We start from the raw sequence: 20,675 nt of genomic DNA on the forward strand, positions 1-20,675 counted from the left end.
AAATAAATAAATAAACAAACAAATTTAAAAAAAATTTAAAAAAAAAAAAGAGAAATATGGCACATAGATATGCATGTTCTACTAATCTTGAATCGGGGAAAATATATAAATTAAATTATGTTAAATATAATGTAACAATATTGTAGTCTCCCATATAATCAAGAAAGAAAGAATATAGGAAGCAGAAAATATGATGTTTTTGCCCTCAAAAATTTCACAATACTACTAGAGAAAGGAAATATAATTCTCATTATGGGTTATTAAACAGGTGTATTTACCCATGGAGTGAGGGTTGTGCAATATGCATATGCACTCTGAACATCTTCCCTGAAAAAACAATAAGGGACCACACAACCCATGGAAGCTTTAATAACGAAAGTGTACCCCCCACCAGGAAGACAGGAGTAGGCTAGCAACATTTTAGGAAAGCCTAGATGTACTGTCACCACATGCCGGGGCCAAGAGTGGGGGCACTACAGCAAGGGTAGCTACTCAGCAGAGCAACCATAGCAAATGTCTTTGGGGTGCTTATCCATCCATCCAGGATGCCTAAAGTCAAGAGGAAGATGAACAAAGAATGCCTAAAGTGAATGGAGTTCACTTAATTTTTCTTTTCCCCTCCTGCTGCTCCTAGCCTCTCTTGTGAGTGTCTTTTCTCATAAACCTGAACTGCTAATCACATGTGCTGCACCCCAGGGCCTAGGTAACCTCATCGGCCGCTAAAACTTGACTACTAAATCTGATCAAAGTAGAGAAATATGGCAAGCTCATCCAGACTTCTTCCTCATCCCAGGCCAAGCTAGGCTGGTCTTTTATAATTTGCCTGAGGCAATTGTATTTCACCCACAGTGAGTGAGTATCACACTTTAACAACACAGACATAAGCCCCATGGTCAGTACCTGTGTGTGCCCTCACCGTTGGGTGCCACCCATTCTCATCCAGAGTGTCCTTCACAATATGAGGACTCATTTTAGTTCAATAAGTGAGGCCACATGCAGAAAGTATAGCTTATATACGGTAACTATCAACAGTTCCCCTACCTCAGAGTAATATCACTAAGGAAACAAGTAAATGGCCAAGTCTAGGCTAGTAGTTTAATTCCCTAATGGAGGAATATATTTTATCTGGAAGAATATATTTCAAGATGCTTACTGTAACTCACTGCTTAAAGAATCCAATACTTACAGTACCTTTGCACTTCCTTTCATTTGCCAAAGCCCTCCACAAATATTTCTCATCTCCTATAAACACTGCTGAATCACTGCTCTGACTGCTTGAGGACAGAGGCAGCAGTAAGCAACACTTCAGCTTCCCCTGCCTTTATGCAGCCTGCAAATGCTCACACCACACGCGTGCAGTGAATGCTCACAGTGTACAAATCTCTAGTGAGATCATAATGAGTGAGATATGATCTCTGGCCCTTACAAAATTTTCCTGTGTTGAAGATGTCTTTAAAAAGTACCAATAGGTAATCCACAACAGAGGATAAAAGGGTCATGAAGAGAAGACTGGGGCAAAGTGTGGCAGCAGGGAGGTGGAAGAAAAGAACATCCACGTGTAATAGGTGTTAAAGTATAGTATTCTCACAAATCTATACTATCTGAATTAGTTATGCACTTCTATAAGGTATTTAATAGCAAGGAAAACTTTAATCACAATGAGAAAATCAATACACTTTTGAAGCAGTCTGAGGAAATCCGTTTGGGTATAAGCTTTTCAATGTAGCAATGTGTATTTCATTTTCTTAACTATCACTGTTAGCACTTGGGCAGAATAATAATTGCAAAGTAACATTTATTGAGCACTTTGCAAGCATCAGGCGCTGCTCAGTACTCATTACACGTAAGAGAGTACTTAATCCTCCTGACAGTCTCATGAGGTTGGTACCTATTACTATCCACATAGTGATATGAGAAAACGGAGGCACAGAGAGGTTAAATAACTTGCTCAAAATCACACAGTCAGCAAAAGATGGAGTTGGGATTCAAACAAAGACAGTCTAGCTTCAACTCAACTTGCTACCCCTCTGATGCATGGCTTTTCTTATTCATCTGATTAAAAAAAACATAACTCATTCAAAGTTATCAGGGAATGATGCAGCCTTCATCTTTCAAGGAAACAACTGTACAGTCTCAATTAATAGTTCAACCTCAGTGAAAACTTGTGTCATTTTTGTGGTGTGTTGTTACTAAGACAAACATTTTGAACATTTGGTATTTTCTGATGCTTCTCAGACTACTTGCTTATGTATAGCCATACTGTTACCTTGAAAAATTAGACACAGGGTGGCTGTCCTTGAATGCAAGTTTTGAGAAATGAAAAGATCGAACCTTGTACTACTTAGCACAAGCCAGGCCCAGTGCAGGTTCACCATGAGAGATCTTTGTTGGCCACAATAGAAGCAGAACACGTTTAGAGAAATAAAAGTGTGGCCGGTGCATAGCTCATGGATTTTTTCAAGGGGTCCAGAAATGTGCTAAGAGAAAATCTGAGCACAGCAGAATTTTGTCTGGGGTCCACTCTGAATATATATCATGCCTAAGAATCAGCAAGTACCAAGAGCATTCTGCTATTTTGGAAGAATGAGCCATTCCTCCCCCAGGGGGCTGTCGAAGAACTGACTCCGTATTGTATCTTAGAGAAATTTTCTATAAAGAGTCATTGTTGTTATTGGTGGTGGTGTTGGTTGGAGTGATGATATAGGCCTAAATTTATTAAATGCAGAATTCCGTGTGTGAAATTGTTTTCAAATCAATTGTTTCTGTGTTCCAAGTGTTCTGTATACTACTTATTCCTCTACACTCAGCCGTCCTTCACCAGAGGAGCCAAGTTTGCCTGAACTGAAAGCATCTGGTCCTCACTCTCTCTGCACTCATCCTCAGCCTGGCAATAATAATACTAGTGAAAGTGTTATCAATATGAAATTTAAAGATGATTTCATGACTTGAAATTGTTTTGCATGCATTCTTCATCACAATAGCATGTATTTAGAGTGAAAGGAATTACTGCTTCTGTCTTCACTCTGGGGATGAGCCATAGACTATTAGGACAAGCACTTGAATTTGTGACCTGTCCAAGGTCAAGCACAGCATGTAAGATAGATTGCAAGGCCCCACTGTCTGGAATCTTCCCCCACAGATGGTCTTGCAAGTGACCCTTTCTTTCTCACTATTTGTGGTTAGATTATTCCTATCGCAGGGACTTTTTTTTAAATGTACATGCCCTTCCAATATCTGGAAGCTTTTTGCTGGCTTGCCTTTTTTGTTGCATTTAAGAGCCAGAATTTGTGCTGCTCACAAATGAGCAGGACAATGCTCTTGACAACAAGACCCCAACTAAACAAATCTTTTAAAGTAGATCCCAAAAAAAACTTAAAAAAATAAAAATAGTACCTAAAAAAAAAAAATTAAGTAGAACCCGACTTCCAAACAGCTGAGGATCTGTTCCACCAGACTTCCCTGGGCTTAGGATTCCCTCAGAGTCTCCATGAACATCTTTGAGGACTTCTCAGCCCTTTGCAGTCTCTTGGGAATCCGGTGAGGGGGTTGCAGTGGCCACAGTAGTGGGCACCTGGAGCAGGATCCAGAGACACTGCGCTCCTGTGTGCCCACAACAGCCTCATGCAACACAAAATGCAGCCTCGTAGAATTAGTAAGTGTGGTTACTATTGAGAAATACTAAGGAGAAAGCCTCTATGTGCTGCTAAAGTGCTCAAAATTATTAAATCAGTTTATTATTTTTGGGTTTTTTCTATTAGTAAAGCACTGCATAACAATTAAAAGTGCAATATTTCTGAAAGCTCTGGGTTATAGGACTGTCTGGGGCCTCCCACGACAACCTCATCTGAACATAGCCCTCCCATATTCCAAAGCTCTTAGAAAATGGATTCCAAGTTTCAAAGAGCTGTCTGACCACACTGTCCCCTCCTATGCACAGTAGTCAGTCTTTTCCTCATTCCATTTCTTTGTCTCTTGGTCTCGAGCTTCTGAGATGTAAGCCATTGTGTTTACGACTATGGCTAGATTGTGCAATATGCTAAATTAGTTAGATATTTTATCAGACTGTCTAATCCCTGTGCATTCTGAGACTTCTTTCCTATCTGTGCAGCAGTCAGGAGACAAACTGGCAAGCAGTAATGGTATGCTTTGCTTTCCCTATTTCTAGAAAGTAACAAGACAGTTAGTTCTGGCTACTTTCACTGTAAGCTGTTCCTCTGCTGTGAATGAGTTTATTTTCTGCTCTGAGTACTCTTACTTCCAACTGCTTTACATTTTATACTGGCTCCAGAAGCTGCTGGTATGGACTACTAGAAGCAAAAATACATTAAGGATTGTCTATTTTTGTTCAGCCAGAGTCCCCTCCAGCTTTTGTCCCTTTTCAGGATGACCTAAGATAACAGTCTTCATTTGGTCTTAATTATTTCCCTTCCTTTGATGCAACAAGAAGTTGAGCCACATTGAACAATACCATTGTCGAGTAGAGAATGTACATTCTGGATTTTCATTCAGGCCAAACTGTAACAACTGCAGGGAATGTTCCAAACATGAGAATCCAGTTCTGGATGTGAGAGAGTCTCTTGGGCTCGATATCTCCTGGAACAGAACCTTGCTAAAGAAGCTTATGTGAGGCTTGCCAGCCACCTCAGTGCTCTTCAGAGAGTCAAGAGAATACATTATTTAATTTGATGTTGGCCTTTGATACCAGTGAGCATCCCCGGAAGAGTTACACTGTTGGCTTCAGGCCCAACCTATTATTATTTTATCATTATTTATAGGTTCCTTGAACATCCCATATTAGTTCATTCATCTGGAAAAAGAAAAAGTCAGCTTCAGGTTTGCCTTTTCTCACAAGATTAATAAGACATGCATCACTGGAAGCCACCCCTAGTCTGAGGCAGATCACACAAGGTCTGGAAGGCACCACATTTAAGGTTTTGAATGCTTCTCCTCACCTAGTTTAGATTTCTGACCTTGTCCTTAGAATGGTGCCACTGTCTTGAAGTTCCGTTTTCCTACAGTCACTCCCCTAGTTTAGGAATATCTGGTACCTCTCAGAGAGCTCTTACAGTGACTTCCCATTCCGGTCTTCTTGCCTCTGAGTGCATTCTGCAAAGAGTTAACCAGATTTCAATTTCTAAATTGCAGAACTGCCCATGTTGTTCTCTACTTAAAATCCTACATGGTTCTGCATTTCCAACAGAATAAAATCAAAGCTCCTTCATGACTCTTGTCTGTCTTCCTTCAATGCCCTAAATTCAGCAAGATGGCACTGTTGGGGTTTCCCACTCTTCGCCCTACTTCTAACCTCTGCAAGTGTATTCGAGCTCCACTCTAAGGACTAGCCATATTCTACTTTGGCTTTGCTAAATCTTATTCATCACTTTAAGCTCCCTTTCTGAACACTACCGAACCTCTCAGCTACATTAGTGAAGATATTGATTATTCTGCTTTATTCATTGTGATATAATTATCTCTGTGCATGTTTTCCTCCCCATTAGACCTTAATAATAGGAATGGCTTATTCGTCTTAGAATCCAACCAATCTATGAATTCATAATGAATTCATAATGTATGCAAATATAAATGTACTAAAAACTGTACTTATATGCCTTCCTATATCCAAGTGAATCCATCAGGACCCTGGTTCTCTAGACCATTTTCTTGACCGTGGACAGCAAATGAAGTCCAAATATTAAAGGACACCACTTATAAACCTGTCCCTTAAAAGCAAAGTAGAGACACTGCTGGAATGATCATAGTGCGGTCGCAGGTTGTCTCTGTCTCTACTAAAAGCAAACGTGACAAGCCCTGAATGGGGAAGACCTTCTTCTTATGGAATCCAGACCATCAGTGCTTGACATTTCCGAACCAGAAGTCCCCATATCACTCACCCTATTAAAATGTTTTCACTTATTCGTCACATAAGGACAAAAATCCAAATTCATCAGCCTGAAATCTAAAGTCTGTCATATTCTGTCCTCAACATAATTTCCTGGCCTTTTGTCTTTTGCTTCCTCTACATAAACCCTTTGCCTCACCTCAGATCCTGCATGAATGATTTTAGTATCTTCAATGTTTTTTCACGTGATATGTTCCTGAACAAAAAAATCTCCAGTTTACTTTATCACCTCTTACAAATAACGCTAGTCATTCTTCAGTTCTCAGCACTGAGTCTTTTCATTGTAATGAAAAACACTTATTACTCCCTTTAAAAATTCTATAACACGGGGCCAGGGAGATGGCTCAGTGGAATAAGCACTTCCCTGGCAAGTACAAGGGCCTGAATTCAATCCCTGGTTCAAAAAAAAAAAAACTATAACACTAAATCCCATGCATCTTAATTTACATCATATACTCAATATTTGCATAGCTTCTTATGTCTATGAAATACCTTATATTTTGATTAATCATTTCAGAGGTGGATATCATATCCATAGCCAAATTAGAAACTCATAAACTCAGACTTGTATTCTTATATTTTTCATAGTATCATGATTCTAGACCTTCCTGTTACAATAATAAAATAATAAACATCTGCTGATGGTTGGGCTCCACACGGAAAAAGAAATAAAATAAAATCTCCATGCACAGTCTGAAATGACCTCCACTCATTCAGAACTCTTCAACCAGAAGTTTATATTTATATAGAAATAATAAGATGGACAAGAAAGGAAAAATTGACTGTGTCCAATTAATACGCCACCTGAAAGAACATATATCTCCTAGTGAAATAAGCAGGTTTGGGGGCAGAAAAGGAGGAACAGCCTTAGAAGGCAATCTTATTGCCACACTGGAATACAGTCTTCACTGGAAATATAGTCTTAGGCTATTGAAACCCACCGTTAGTAGTTCAGCTGGAAAGTAACACCAGGAAAATCCAACAAAAGACAATGAAGTCAAAATTTCACAGAACAATGGCCATGTGGAAGTAGTGGTACAGAGCTGTGATGAGAGGCCAAAATGCAAAGCCAAATATGTCTACTTTTAAAAAATTACCCTCTTCGTCTCAGGTTCCTTGTTTAGTAGCTTGGTTGTAAGAATTAAATAAAACTGAAAAGCACTATAGACATAGTCAGTATTCAGTAAATAATAGTTGCTATTACAAATAATGTGGAAATTATACTGAGTTTGTTATGTGTTGTGGTTACCAATTGCAAATGTAGGAACAAGAAATATTTGAAATCTGAGATGAGTAGACAGGCAATGAACTTCAAGAGAATCCCTAATTTATTCCTGGCAAGTCTTGGAGGAAGGGCTAGAGCTAGAAACCCAGTAATAACCAGAGTCTACAATCAAAGGAAGAATCTGTTCACTAGATTAGGGCTGCAAAAGGTATGCACTTAGTCTCAGTGATAATTCCCAGCTGTTAGAATTAGGCACACAGTATGAACTGTTACAAAGATCTAAAGATGGAACTATAACTTCTTTGCTGCCTGTCAAGTAGCAAAACTACTGAGTACAGGAACTCAGAGCACAGTAGGGCCGAAGCCTCTGAAGAACATCAGATAACTTGGAATAAAGGAGTAGAGGGAGGGAAGCAGGATACTCGTGGCAAAGCTTAGTGAAACTCAGCGCATAAATAGATGTCGTCTTTATTTTTTAAAAAGTTATTGAGCTCGTGCTATTTACCAGGCACTATAACAGTAGGCTGGCTCACTGTCGCGAGCAGCACTGTCCAGTGGCACTTCCAATGATGGTGAAGACGTTTTGTGCCTCTCAGCCTGGTACCCAGTAGCTACGGCGGCTACTGAGTGAGGAGCTTTCATGGGCATGTGTGCCTGAAACGCTCAACTTAAAACTTGCTCTTTCATTCGTTTATATAGAAATAGCCACCTAAGTCCAGCAGTACCCATATTAAACAACACTGATTCAGAGAAGGCAGGCAATAAACAAGTGAGCCAGAAAGTAATTATAAAATGCGGCGCTCAGGCAAGGCATGGAAAGAGGCTCTGGGAAAATGTGCTGTGGAGAAAAGCAGGGTCAGCTTAGCATCATAGGGCACTGTAGAGCTCAGATGTCACTGGAGGTCATTTACATTTCCGTTTTCAAAAAGGTCTACTGCTATGATGAAAATAACTGAGCTAACCAAAAGATGCTTTCTGTGTGTGTGTGTGTGTGTGTGTGTGTGTGTGTGTGTGTGTGTGTGTGTTGGCTAGACTTAATTTGCTATTTCCACTCTTTTTCTGGTCAGAATAACAACTTTCATATTAATGTATATTTATACTCAAAAAGACCAATATTAATTTAATATTAATTTTGCACCAATATTAATTCATCTAAAGTTGATGAATATCTACATATACATATACATATTCTGAGTTTTTTAAGTATAGAAGAAAAGACACCTTTTACATGTGTTGATAATACTGTATGATTAAGTGAAGTAGCTGTATATAAAGATGGCAAGACAATCTTTAGACTGCAGAGAGGTCAACTTCTGGTTGTAGAAGGAAGAAAAGGACAAATTTAAACAAGTTGAAACGACAACCATGAATCTGACTACTGGAAAGAAACCCAGTACTCATGGAGAAACCTTAAAGGAATTAGGGTTAATTAATTAATCTAGAGAAGAGACGATTAATACATATCTGGGACGATATTTAAAATTGCTGGTGAGGATAGGTGAGGATAGGTGCGGTTGAGTTGTATTAGCTCTGGAGAAGGAACTAAAGCTGGAAGATTAAAACTGCAGAAGATGCTATTTATGGCTGTGAGACTCTGGAATCAGTGAGGAAAGGAGAACAGTGTCCTTCTGCGGAGGTCTTTAAAACAGAGTAGATTCTCATCAGTCTCATTTGAAAGGTTTAAGTGTGAGCCTGCCTAAAGGCAAGGTGAGGGATGGAGTGACTTTTCAAGGTCCCCGCCAGCCACCAGTGAGAGCACACAGCAGGCTGTGCACTGTAATTTTCTTTTGTTTACCCATATCTTATTGTTTTACACCACCGTGTGGCCACATCGAGTAGAAATCTTATAAATTTTGATTTGGAAATAGGCCTTGAGGAATGTCAATTATACACCTGCATGGTCTGCTTAGAAATATTTAAGCTGGAAAATCACCTGCCATGAATGTACTGAGACTCACGATCCTTTTGGGATCTTAATTTGAAAAGCAAAACTGATGCCCACCTTGCTGATAATGGCATGTCTTATTCTTTGATTGTGTATTTACCAACCAAGACTTGATTCACAATAAACTGGGTTCGTGACATAACAACCTTTTATTTTAGATGCACGTCTATACATATTTATATTTAAAAGCCAGATCGTGACCCTTCTATTGAGCAGAGGTATTATGTAAATCAGTGTGTCTTCAGTAACAGTTTTATAAAATGAATTCAGATATAATATCAAAACAATAGTTGGTCTGCTTGCAGGGAAACAATAATAGTTGACACATAACTAAAAGCATTGTGGTAAAAATAATTTTAGATACAAAACGTAAGGTCAATGTGTTTCCTAGTACCTTTCATCTTTAATTTATGTAATAAATACATCAGCATCCATTAGCATTTATTACATTATCATATGAGCTAATTTTCACTGGATTCTATATTGAACAAATTAGCTTGTCATTCTATAACCATGCTGCTTCCACTATAAAGTCATTCTGTTAAATGCAGACAGTGAACCAGCCCTCAGACCTGACTGTCAAGGGTAGAATCCTACTAAGCTATGTAACTCTAATACCTTCAGGTTTTTTGTAGCAAATAATTTAATTTCTTTAATTTAAATACATAAACAAAAGGTGTAGTGGCTGATTCAACAGCTATCTATTGCATAACTACTGTATCCAGTGCTTAGGCATTGGAGAAAGAGCAGTGAATAAAATAGACAAAAATCGCTGTCATCAGAGAGTGTATGTTCTAGAAAGAACCAGATAGTAAATATGGTAGATTTTGTGAGCTATAGGGTCTCTATTGTAACTGTTCAATTCTGCTAGCATAGCACAAAAGTAGGAATTGTAGAAAATAGGTAAACAATCATAGAAAATACATGGACAGTGAACAAATACATGAGCATTCCTGACCTACATTAGAACTTTACTTAAAAATATAGGTCTTGGTGCACAACACCTGACCCACAGACAGCTGCAGTGGAGAAAGACAGTAGTAAATACCAGCAAAGCAAATGTGTGTATTCTACTGAACGGTGAAAAGAACTGTGGAAAAGGTAAAGCAAGAAAGGACATGGGTGGTGTTGGAATGTGGTCAGGCAAGTCTTCACTGAGAAAAATCCCACCTCAGAAAGTGAACCAGAAGGTCATGGGGATTCTCAGGGGATGAGTGCTCCTGGAGAGGGGCTGTCAAGTCGAAATCCCAGAGGCAATAGAGCTGCTCTTCTTCTAGAGGAACAGACAGCAGGATGGACAGTGTATCTGGAGTGGAGTGAGGTAGGAAACAGCAGTAGGATAAAAGGTCAGAGAAGAAGTATGTGAGTAGACAGAACAGGACCCCATTTTAAACTTTCATTTTCCTCTAAGAGAAGTCAGAAGGCAAGTACAAGAGCAGGATGCTCTGGAATGCTAATCTTAATGCTATCACTCCGGCTGCCATGCCAGGATAAACTAATGAAGAAGCAAGGTGTCTAGTTTACAAGCTTTTGCAATCATCCAAGTAAAATGTTATGAGCCAAGTGCTAGTGCTGGAGGTGGTGATAAGTGACAAGATTCTGAAATAGATTAAAGAGATACCATTAAGATTTTGTCTGAGGTCAAGCAAGGAATGTGAGAAAACAGAGAAGTCAATGATGCCATCTAGGATTTTGCTTGAACTACTACGTATATCACCCAGCTATGCCACTACAGAGCATATATCTGGAGGAGATGAAAGCAGCATGTCGAAAGGGTGTCTGCACTGTCATACTTACTGTAATATTTGCTCACAGTAACCAAGATCTAGACTCAGCCCACAATACCACCAGCAAAGGATTAGCTAATGTCATATGTATACATATCAAAAATAGTATTATGCCATTAGAATGGATGAAATCACATCATTTGAAACAATGTGGATGACCCTGGAGGATATTGTGTTAAGTGGGGCATACTAGGCACAAGAAGAACATATATTCTCCATCATTTATGGAAGCTAGAAATGATCTTAAAGAAGTAGAAAGTGGAGTGGTTACCAAAGGCTGGAGAAGATAGGGACAGGAGAGAATGGGAAGAGATTGATCAGTGAGTACAAGGTTACAATTAAATAGGAGAATAAATTCTGAAGTGTGATTACAATGATGATCTATAAGCATCTCAAAATACCTAGAAAAGAGATTTCCAAATGCTTCACTGAAGATAGATGGTAAATCTTTGGGGTGATGGACCATTACACCATTTATACATATATATAAATCTCAATATCTTACTGTATTCTATAGGCACCTTAGTCACTCTCTTCACTGGAACAAAAATGTCTGGCACACATAACTTGAAGGAGATATGATTTATTTTGGCTCACTATGTTTTTAAAGTACATATTTTTATTACTGTATGTTTGCTAAACATAATATATGCATTAATCATGAGCAATCCGCACATACGCATATTGCATCTTGAGCCTTTCTATTTACCCTTCCCCTCTCCCCTTTCCCCTGCCCCCCACCCCTCGATCCCCTCACATTTCCACACCTATTTCCCTGTTTCCTATGCTCTGTCATTTATTTTGCTCTTTAAATTATTTCTACTTTGATTCTCTTGTATAAAAGAAATTATGAGATATTTAATCTTCTGTATTTGATTTATTTAATTTAGCATTATGGCCTCAAGGTGAATCAGTTTTTCTACAAGTAATTCAAATTTATCTTTTTCTAGTGACTGAGTGTACTCCATTGTGTATATGCACCATATTTACTTTAATCCATTCTCTTTTTGATGGTTACCTTCAGTTTTAGCTACTGAGTTGTGTTGATACAAACATGGTTATGTGTGCATCTTTGTAATCTGGTGTCTTTATACCAGACAAAAACTAAAAATGGAAATGCCATTTGGCTCCCAATATTGGAAGTTTCATTCCCTGCATGGTGGCACGCTCAAATGCAGACACCGCTTGGTGGATGGGCCTGCCATGGAGGAAGGCTGCCCACCTCATAGCTCCCAGTCAGCACTGAGAGAGAAGAAAGCAACTGGGGAGGAGATACGCCCTTCCAGGACACACGTGCAGGCACATACACACACACGCGCGCGCACACACACATCACTGCCACTGCCGTCAACAACAACACAACCACAAGCCAGCTAGCTCTTTTGCCCAGACCTCGCCTCCTCACAGCACACCCAGCTGCAATCCAAATAAGACCCACATGATCCAATCACCTTCCAAGCACGTGAGACTTTCAGGACCAATAAACAAATACAGTTATTATGTGCTGCTTTAAAAATAAAATGCAAAGAGGAAATGGATAGATGGGAAATACTAGTTCAAGGTTTGAAAGAAGAAATAAGGAAGAGCAGAGTCTAAGCTGTCATTCCATTAAGTCTGAGATCTAATTAGCGATCATGGCAATCGAAGTAGGGATGTCAAGAAGCTACCTTGTAGGAGGTTTTAGAGATTTTAGAGACTTCAGAGATTTTAAAGTTGCAGGCTATAAAAGGTATTAGTTGTCAACATACGTTTGGTATTTGAAATAATACAACTTGCCAGGTGCAGCAGCACATCCATACAATCCCAGCTGCTATAGAATCTGGGGCAGGAGGCTATCAAATTCAAGGCCAGTCTGGGCAACTTTGAAGACTTTGGTCTCACAACTAAAATAAAATGATAAAACAAATGAGCTCACCGAGGGATTGAGTTTTAAAAGAAAATGAAGGGGTTGAAGCATTGCTCCCTGGAATGCCCCAAAGTAAGGAATCAAGGGAGATAAGGAGATGGCACAAGAGATGGAAGTGAGCACCCAGGAAGCTGAGAGCAAACCCGGAAAGAGTGGAGTTGTGAAAGCCACTCCTGCAAGTGTGTGCTGGATGAGGGAGGAGGAGACGATTGTGTCACTTGCATCTGAGAGTGCATATAAAATGAAAACAGTGAATCACAGCATTTGGCAACCTGGAGACCACTAATAGCATTGACAGGAGTGGTTCCAGGGAAACAGCAAGAAAGACAGCCCTCCTGGAATGAGTTCCACAGACAACAGGGAGAAAGTGATCACAGATAGGCAGTGCACAGAGCTTTCTGAAGGAGGCTGCTTGCTGTTTTCTTTCATAATAACAAAGAAAAGAAGGTAATAATTGAATGTGGGAAATTGAGGCAAAAGAGTCTCTTTGGGATTTTTGTTTTAAGGTGAGAGAAACAACAACACTTGTATGTGCTGCTGGAAAACCTCCAGGAGAAAATTAAAAAGAGAAAAAGTGACACAGAATTGCTGGAGCACTTCAGGTGTGCAATTGGATGAGAACTAGTCCAAGTAGGTGGGTTGGGTTTGCATTCTGCTGTAGAAAGAGCTTGACATGCTGTTTAGCATTTAATAAAGGCTCGAAAGTGACAGATATTAAGCCACCAACTGCCAACTAAAGAGGCACGGCTAACAGGATCTTTCCATTGCAATACAGCAATGACACTGGGTAAATTAATGAGAGAAAGATGCATAGAATGGTGACAACGAGATGAAGGCTGCGAGAAACAACTCTGAACTACAGCGACTAGCACCTAGGACATTGGTCTGATAATGAATGAGCACCTACTGGAGAGGGGGTAAAAGAACAACTTTATTTCAGGGAGTGAGTCTGCCAGAGCTGTTATCCCCATAGTTCTCGATTCCTCAAGGGCTCATGACTTAGTTATCTTTACCCTTTATAAACTCAGCATGATGAAAAACCCTTCCGGTATCTCACCAGCATTGCATGGCATAATAGTATTTCCATGTACTCTTCATATTTTCTGAGTAATAAAGCAGAGACATGGTAGAGACCCAGAGAGGAAGGTGGGTGGTAAAAACACAGCTGCCTTGCACAATTGCATAGGGTGAAGCAAGTACAGTCAAACTTGTGTCCCTGATATGGACCCAACCTTATGCCAGGTATTGAAAAACCAAGGCACTTTTACCTCTTGGCAAGTAAAAAACTTTAGGAAACTGTATTTTGTTATCAAATATTAGTATTTGTTCAATCGTGTTAATTGTATTTCATTGAGGTATCATGGGTAAAGAATTCAACATATCATATTGTTTCATTTATTTCACTATAAACTTGGAATTCTGTTGTTCTGACAAAGAGCCCCAGGTCTAATAAAATCAAGCTCAGCAACACAGCAAACAATTTGACATTTCATTACAGAAAACATTAGTATAAATGTGCAAACTTTCAACTTTACAATGCTGAACTCAACAACAGGACACCAAAAGCACTGTAAGCACAGAAAGCCTTAGCTGTTGTTCACTGCAGATACATCTATTTCCATCTCACAACTCTAAACCCCAGGATGACCAGCGCTGACATTATAGAAATTTGATCACTTCACCTTTTACTTAACCCAAGTGATTGGGTCAGTGATCTAGAATTATCTTTCCCCTGTCTTTTCTTTCATGTTTCAAAATCATAAAATGTATTTTCTGAATTTTGCTTGATAATTTTAGTAAAAATATGTTATTTTATTCCAGAAGAGAAGGCAGTCAACTAGGATTTGTATGTGGGGGACCCAAAAGCTGGAAAGTGGGAATTTGGCATCTAATTGTGGATTGAAAAATTTACAAATGGCCACTAGAGAAGTTCACCTTGGAGCTAGACAGCTACCCTCAACCCACCCACTACGTGGATGTAGCATGAAAAGTATTGGGGCACAGCTCACTTGTTTACTGATATGCTGCCTACAGATATTCCTGCAAGGTGAAAGTTGAGTAGTTGGGAGATGATGTAGCTTACAAAGCCCAAGATATTTACTATCTGACCATTTGCAGACCACCTTTGTCCGTCTGTAGCTTAACTAATAGCTGGTAGCCTTGTAAGCAAAGTTTGTTGAGTGTAATTTTGTTTGCCATATTTAACATAACCAAATGTCAGGCAGGAGGGATTAGATTATGGGCCAGCTCATCACCTAAGAATACTGAGCTCCTATAAAAGCAGTAAGTACTGCCATTGAGAGTAAGATTATTTTTTATGTTTCCTATTGACTGCTTAAAGTCAGAATTTATAAAGTGAATTTCTGCTAGGTAACAGGGACCCACAAATTAAGCAACGTTTCTTTTTAGGTTGTCACGGGAGGAAAATGTTTCCACCTGCCTCTATCAGAGTACACAAATTTCAAATGCATTCTTGTCCTTTTAAAGTTTATGCTTTTATAACTTCTTTCTACTCTGTCACTAGTGACAGAGGATCAAAACTTCCCCACACTCTTTATCTTATCTAAATTAAGGGCTTTGAAAAATATGAGAGAATTCTTAAGAGATTATTTCTAGATTATTGTCATTTATTTGAAATATCAGTGTACAGCTTCTCTCCAATGTCACATGTGTATGGAGAAAAATACTGAGCTGAATAATACTCTGTGTGTTGGCATTTGTCTCCATTGTTAATTTTTAAAGTCCTAATTTTTCCCTGTCCTGAGCAAAAATCGAAACATTTTAATTCCTTTAATAGAGTACTATAGTAAGTTTATAGTTACTGTGTCTCAGACAACCTATATTTAGAGAAAGAACGTTTCTAATTCAATTTACACCGATGTCAAGAAACAACACGTATCTGCAGGCAAAGATAAGAAAAACATGCAGGGATATGCAGTGATCGCTCTACTTAAATAAATAAAGTTTCAGTACTAGTGATTAGGTACACAGGATTATTATATGTTTAATTGGCTAACGTGACAATTTGGAATTACTTCTAGTCACATTTAATTGGATTTGGAATCTCTAGAGAAAAGAAGGAGAGAGGCCCAGCAAAGAAACAGTCATAAAAATAAGCTGTTTTTACAAAGGGTGCTAAGTAATGAATTAATATCCATTGTACAGTGGTTTTGAATATCTCTTCAGCATAAGAAGACTAATAGAGTGACTGTACACACTGGATACTAAAGCTAATTCAATCATGCATGAACTTTTGGGAAAGGGATTGTTTGTTGACTTGAAAATTTTTGATTTTTAATTTTAAGAAGGCTAATTTAATGAGATGAATAACCTGTAACTGTAGTAAAGTCTGATATACTTAAATATTTGCCTAATGATTAGTAATACATTCTATACTAAGTTTGAAGAGATTTAAAGTCCATAAATGTCATTCTGTCAATGTATTAAAGCTTAACACAAAACAAAGCATTCCTGCACAATCTTTAAGTATTCTTACACTGTACAATAGGAGAAGCATCTAGAAGATAGATGGTTTGTTCCTCCTCTCATATAGTTTTAGGTAAGCTACAAAAACAATTGCACCTACTCTCTATATTCTAAAATGTGCTTTAGGTTTTGCTTAATTTTAGACGAATGGAATTTATACATTATAAAATATTCTTCAGTGTTTGTGAATTCTGCCTGTTATGGTTTTACTTCTACCCTTTAAATTCATTTGTTAAAAATCTGTTCTCGTTGCTAGGAGCGCCATGATTGCTGACTACATGTTCTGGCTCGGTGGAGGACGTGAGCAGTGTGTAACCAGGCTCATCAAACTGTATTGGCAGGTAAAAATTGATGTCCCAACTAGGGAGGAGAAGCCCATCTCATTTTTAGAGCCAACATGAAGGATTGGTGCTTAAAAGACTGCTGAAAAGGTAGCTCTGGGCATATCAATCAGAAGGACACTTACCCAGCAGTAATGTATTTATAATGAAGTAGATTTTTCTGAGACTAATTTTAAGGGCAAAATTCAAGGTTGTTAACCCTTGGCCCATACTTCAGTTTTACAGCCCAATATAAATTTTAGGCATCCCAGGAACTATTTTTCCAGGCATGCTATTATGACACAGTTCTTTAAATATGGATGTTTTACTTTCACAGATTCTTATTAATCAATGATCTATAAAGGCACATTTTAGAAGTAATATCAATTAAATAATAAAATATCAAGCAAACATCGAATGCATTTGTTAGATAATTTTTACTCTTTAAAACTCTTAATGAAGAGCAAATTTCATTCTCATTTATTATTCAAAATGGTGGCAAGAAACTATATGAAAGTTCAATTAGATGTCAAAAAGCCATAATTTCTTAGAATTATAAAAAGAACTTACAGTTTGCTGGCTCATTCTCCTCTACATAATATGAATCTGGTTTTGCCATATCTTTCTCAGACAAGTTCTGTACAATCCTATACTAAAATGTTTAAAGTGAAGAGCTTGCTTTCCCCCATCCCCTCAAAAAAAAAAAAAAATCCAGTTTACTAAGGGCCAAACTTTTCCCCTCATTTTCAGTGGCTTTTCACTTCCTAAAAACTTCCATTCAGTGGTTCCCAGTGGAACCCCATGCACCAAATGGAAATTTACTGTCAAATGAAATTCCAAAATGTAATTACATAGGTGTCCTCTCTTGCATATCTTCTCTTCTGAAGATTATGTGAGGAGTTTTTGCCTTATATTTTAGGTTGATTTTATGTAACAGAATATGAACCACTTGAACCAACTAGCATTAAAGGTGTAAAACCACTAATACAAAAGTAACGAATAATCAGCACCAACCTTCTGATGCCTCCTGATTTTCCCACATGTTCACTCTTGTATCTTAACCTTTTAATAAGCAATAACATTTTGTTTGCCATATAAAATTCCTAGTAATTTGTGTGATTGTATCTAAATATTTGCAGCACATTTTACTATTAAAAATAAAGCCCTCATTCTGTTTTTTGTTCATGTGGTTTTTGTAAAAATGTTTTGCCTTCATAGAAACAATATTCTCTTTTCAAAAGAATCATCAATTTTTCTGGTAATTTTGAGAGTTTCCTAAAGGAATCTGTAACATACAAACTGAAGTAATTGCTAATTAAATAATTTTAACTAAATAGTTGTAAAGATTGAATTTAGGGTATGAAAAGTAAGGAAAAATATGTGCTGTACATTTATGCAAAAAAGAATTTTAGCATTTTAGAGATGCAGGAAAAGAGTTGAATCTTATGAATTGGGCAATATGCCACAAGTCTGGCATACAATAGGTCCCAAATAAATGTTTGACTTATGTTGTTCATTTAGCATTGTTATGTTAAACAAATATAAATTGCTTATTTATTGCAAAACGACTATGTTTTCTACATTAAATTGGAAAAAATAGAACCAATATTTGTATATCATAAGACAAATTAAGAGCTTGAAGTTTTCGTAAATAAAAATATTTTCTGTTTCCTTCCATTTTCAAAGAACATTAATATTCCTGTTGTGTTTACTTCAAGCTGAGAAAATAATCTCCACTTATGAATACATATGCTTGCAATATGAAAAAATAAAATAAGTATTTTACCATTTTACATTAATAAATGATAAGAAAATCATACTTTTTGTATTTTTCTTCTCATTTAATAAGAAGTAATAGTATAAAGTTGCCCCTATCTGGAGGGTGGGTGTGGTTCAGCAGAGCCCTAACGCCAAGCTGTAGTGGAACCCAGGTTAAGGTAATTTCTTGCATTGACTCAAGGAGCTTAAACTGCAGAGGAAGGGCTAACTTCCGCAAAGTGTTTGAGCGATCCATTCTTAAAGCTCATTTCCATATTAAAATTGGATCCAAAATTTTAGGTCCACTGAAAACTAACATAGGCCCCATACTAGCAAACCACACCATCTTCTGGCCAGTGGTGCTTCCTTCTGCTATTCTGATCTTCATTCAAATGTAGAAACCCTCCCCACCCCCAAATCTTGCTCTGTGCTAAAGAAGGGCTTGGGACATGCTACTTAGGCCACCTGTGTGCTGCCCAGTCCACCCTGGCAGTTACATCCCTCAGTTTAAGAAGATTCCCAGACATCACAGGCTAAACATTGTATGTGCACATACACTTGCAGGCCTCCACTAAGACTTAATAGATAGGCACTCTTCTCACCTACTTTGTGAGATATGAAGGAACTAGGTACAGGCAGTCTCCAAGTTAAAATGGTTTATTCATGATTCATTGGCCTTACAGCAGGGCAGAGTGTACTCGAGCAACCATTTTTACTACCAGTATAACATTCAATAGTTATATGAAATATTCAGTGTCTTATTATAAAATATGTTTTATGTTAGATGATTTTGTGTAACCTGAGCATATTTAATATACGCAAGGCTATCACATTCAGTAGGTTAGATGTATAAAGACATTTTCATCTTAAAAAGGTTTATTGGGACAGAAGCTCAGTAAACATAAGATGGTCCCGTAAAGTCCTTTTCAAGTACATAAAAGCCCTGCCTCACTGGTTGGTTAATCTCTTTTGAAATCTTAAACAGAAAATAGAAATTTTCAGAATGTAAAATTTTGAGTAGAGTCTACATCTACTGTCACAGATTCCTGTCTCACAAATTCTTAAATATAAAAGAACATATCTTTGCTTTGGCAAACTCAAGAACACCTTTCAATTGTATTAGGAACACTTTTCATATCATAAATCTAGCAAGTGGGAAAAGAGTATAAAGCACTACACTATATGACAGCTCACAGTGGGATACATCACTCCAAATAAAAGCATTTGCACACCTTATTCTAGAACAGCAACACCGCTACAGAGCTAGAGATGGTGAAAAATGGCTTGTGATGGCTGTACCTGAACACAGGGCCTCTTCAAACTACTACCCACTCTTCAGTTGCTAGCTGTTCTTCTAGAAGGCACCTGCAGACCTCATCACGACTAGGTGCTAAATAGTGAAATGGAAAGCACCTAGTCAGGCTGAGAATTAGACCAGAAACAGCTACCTTCTGGTATTTATAAGTTGATCCCAAAGCAATATTGTTACGAGAAGAATTTTATCTAGTTAGGCCTATATCAAAGCTATCTATGTCAGCAATTTGTTCCAATTTTCAGATCAATAACAAAAAAAATCTCATAAGAGGCAAGCCATTTGCCAAGTGGCCATAGGTTTTTGGCCCTGGAAAATCCCACTTCTCAATTTCCTGGTCCCTTAAATCCAGAGCCAGATTTAATAGCATCATGAAAACAAGGGTGCTTCCATTGTCTTCCACTAACCTTGTCCCTTTAGCCACATTACTTTCAGCCATGCATCTAGCCACAAAATTTGTCTTGTGTGCACCTTTCTTTTCTTCAATATGAGTACCAGAACTAAGCCTGGTCTGCAATGCTTTAAAAGTAGAAAAAGAAGAAAAAGGTAACAGCTAATTTTGTTTCAGAATTCCCTCAAAATGAATATGCAGAGAAATTCTGCTAAATAGGAACAAGCTGGCTGATCAGTTCATTCCCAGCTTAACTGTATTTACTATCCCTTTCATTCATTTGTTCTTTCTTTCTATCCAATCTGCCTCCTTCAAATCTTAAATCTGCAATCTCAGATCCCTCTGAAAGTTTGATTCAATTTACAAGCATCTATTGGAATAATATCCATAAGCATGCACACACACACACACACACACACACACACACACACACACATTTACTCCACTCCATTGGAAATTAATCTCCACTTATAGAATACCAAAGCAGAGAGACCCAGTCCTAGCCCAGGTCCGGTGAGTGTGTGGAGAGCTTCCTGCTACCCTGCGCCAGCGGGACCAGTCCCAGCCCAGGCGCAGCATGGGCCAGACCCTCTCGCACCCCCTCGGGCCGCCCCCCACCACTCCGCCCTACCTGCCCCACCCCTCC

General features: G+C 38.3%; 1 protein-coding gene across 1 annotated transcript in view; it reads left to right on the forward strand.

Annotated features, from left to right (window-relative positions):
* The window catches only part of Spata16 (spermatogenesis associated 16), a 308,782-nt gene that overhangs the window by 188,670 nt on the left and 99,437 nt on the right, over positions 1 to 20,675 (forward strand). Inside the window, exon 5 of the mRNA XM_004633441.2 lies at positions 16,505 to 16,589. Within this exon, the coding sequence (XP_004633498.1) occupies positions 16,505 to 16,589 (85 nt within the window). The remainder of the gene's footprint in view (positions 1 to 16,504; positions 16,590 to 20,675) is intronic.

Source organism: Octodon degus, unplaced genomic scaffold (assembly GCF_000260255.1).
Source record: "Octodon degus isolate 3935 unplaced genomic scaffold, OctDeg1.0 scaffold00055, whole genome shotgun sequence".
NCBI lineage: Eukaryota > Metazoa > Chordata > Mammalia > Rodentia > Octodontidae > Octodon > Octodon degus.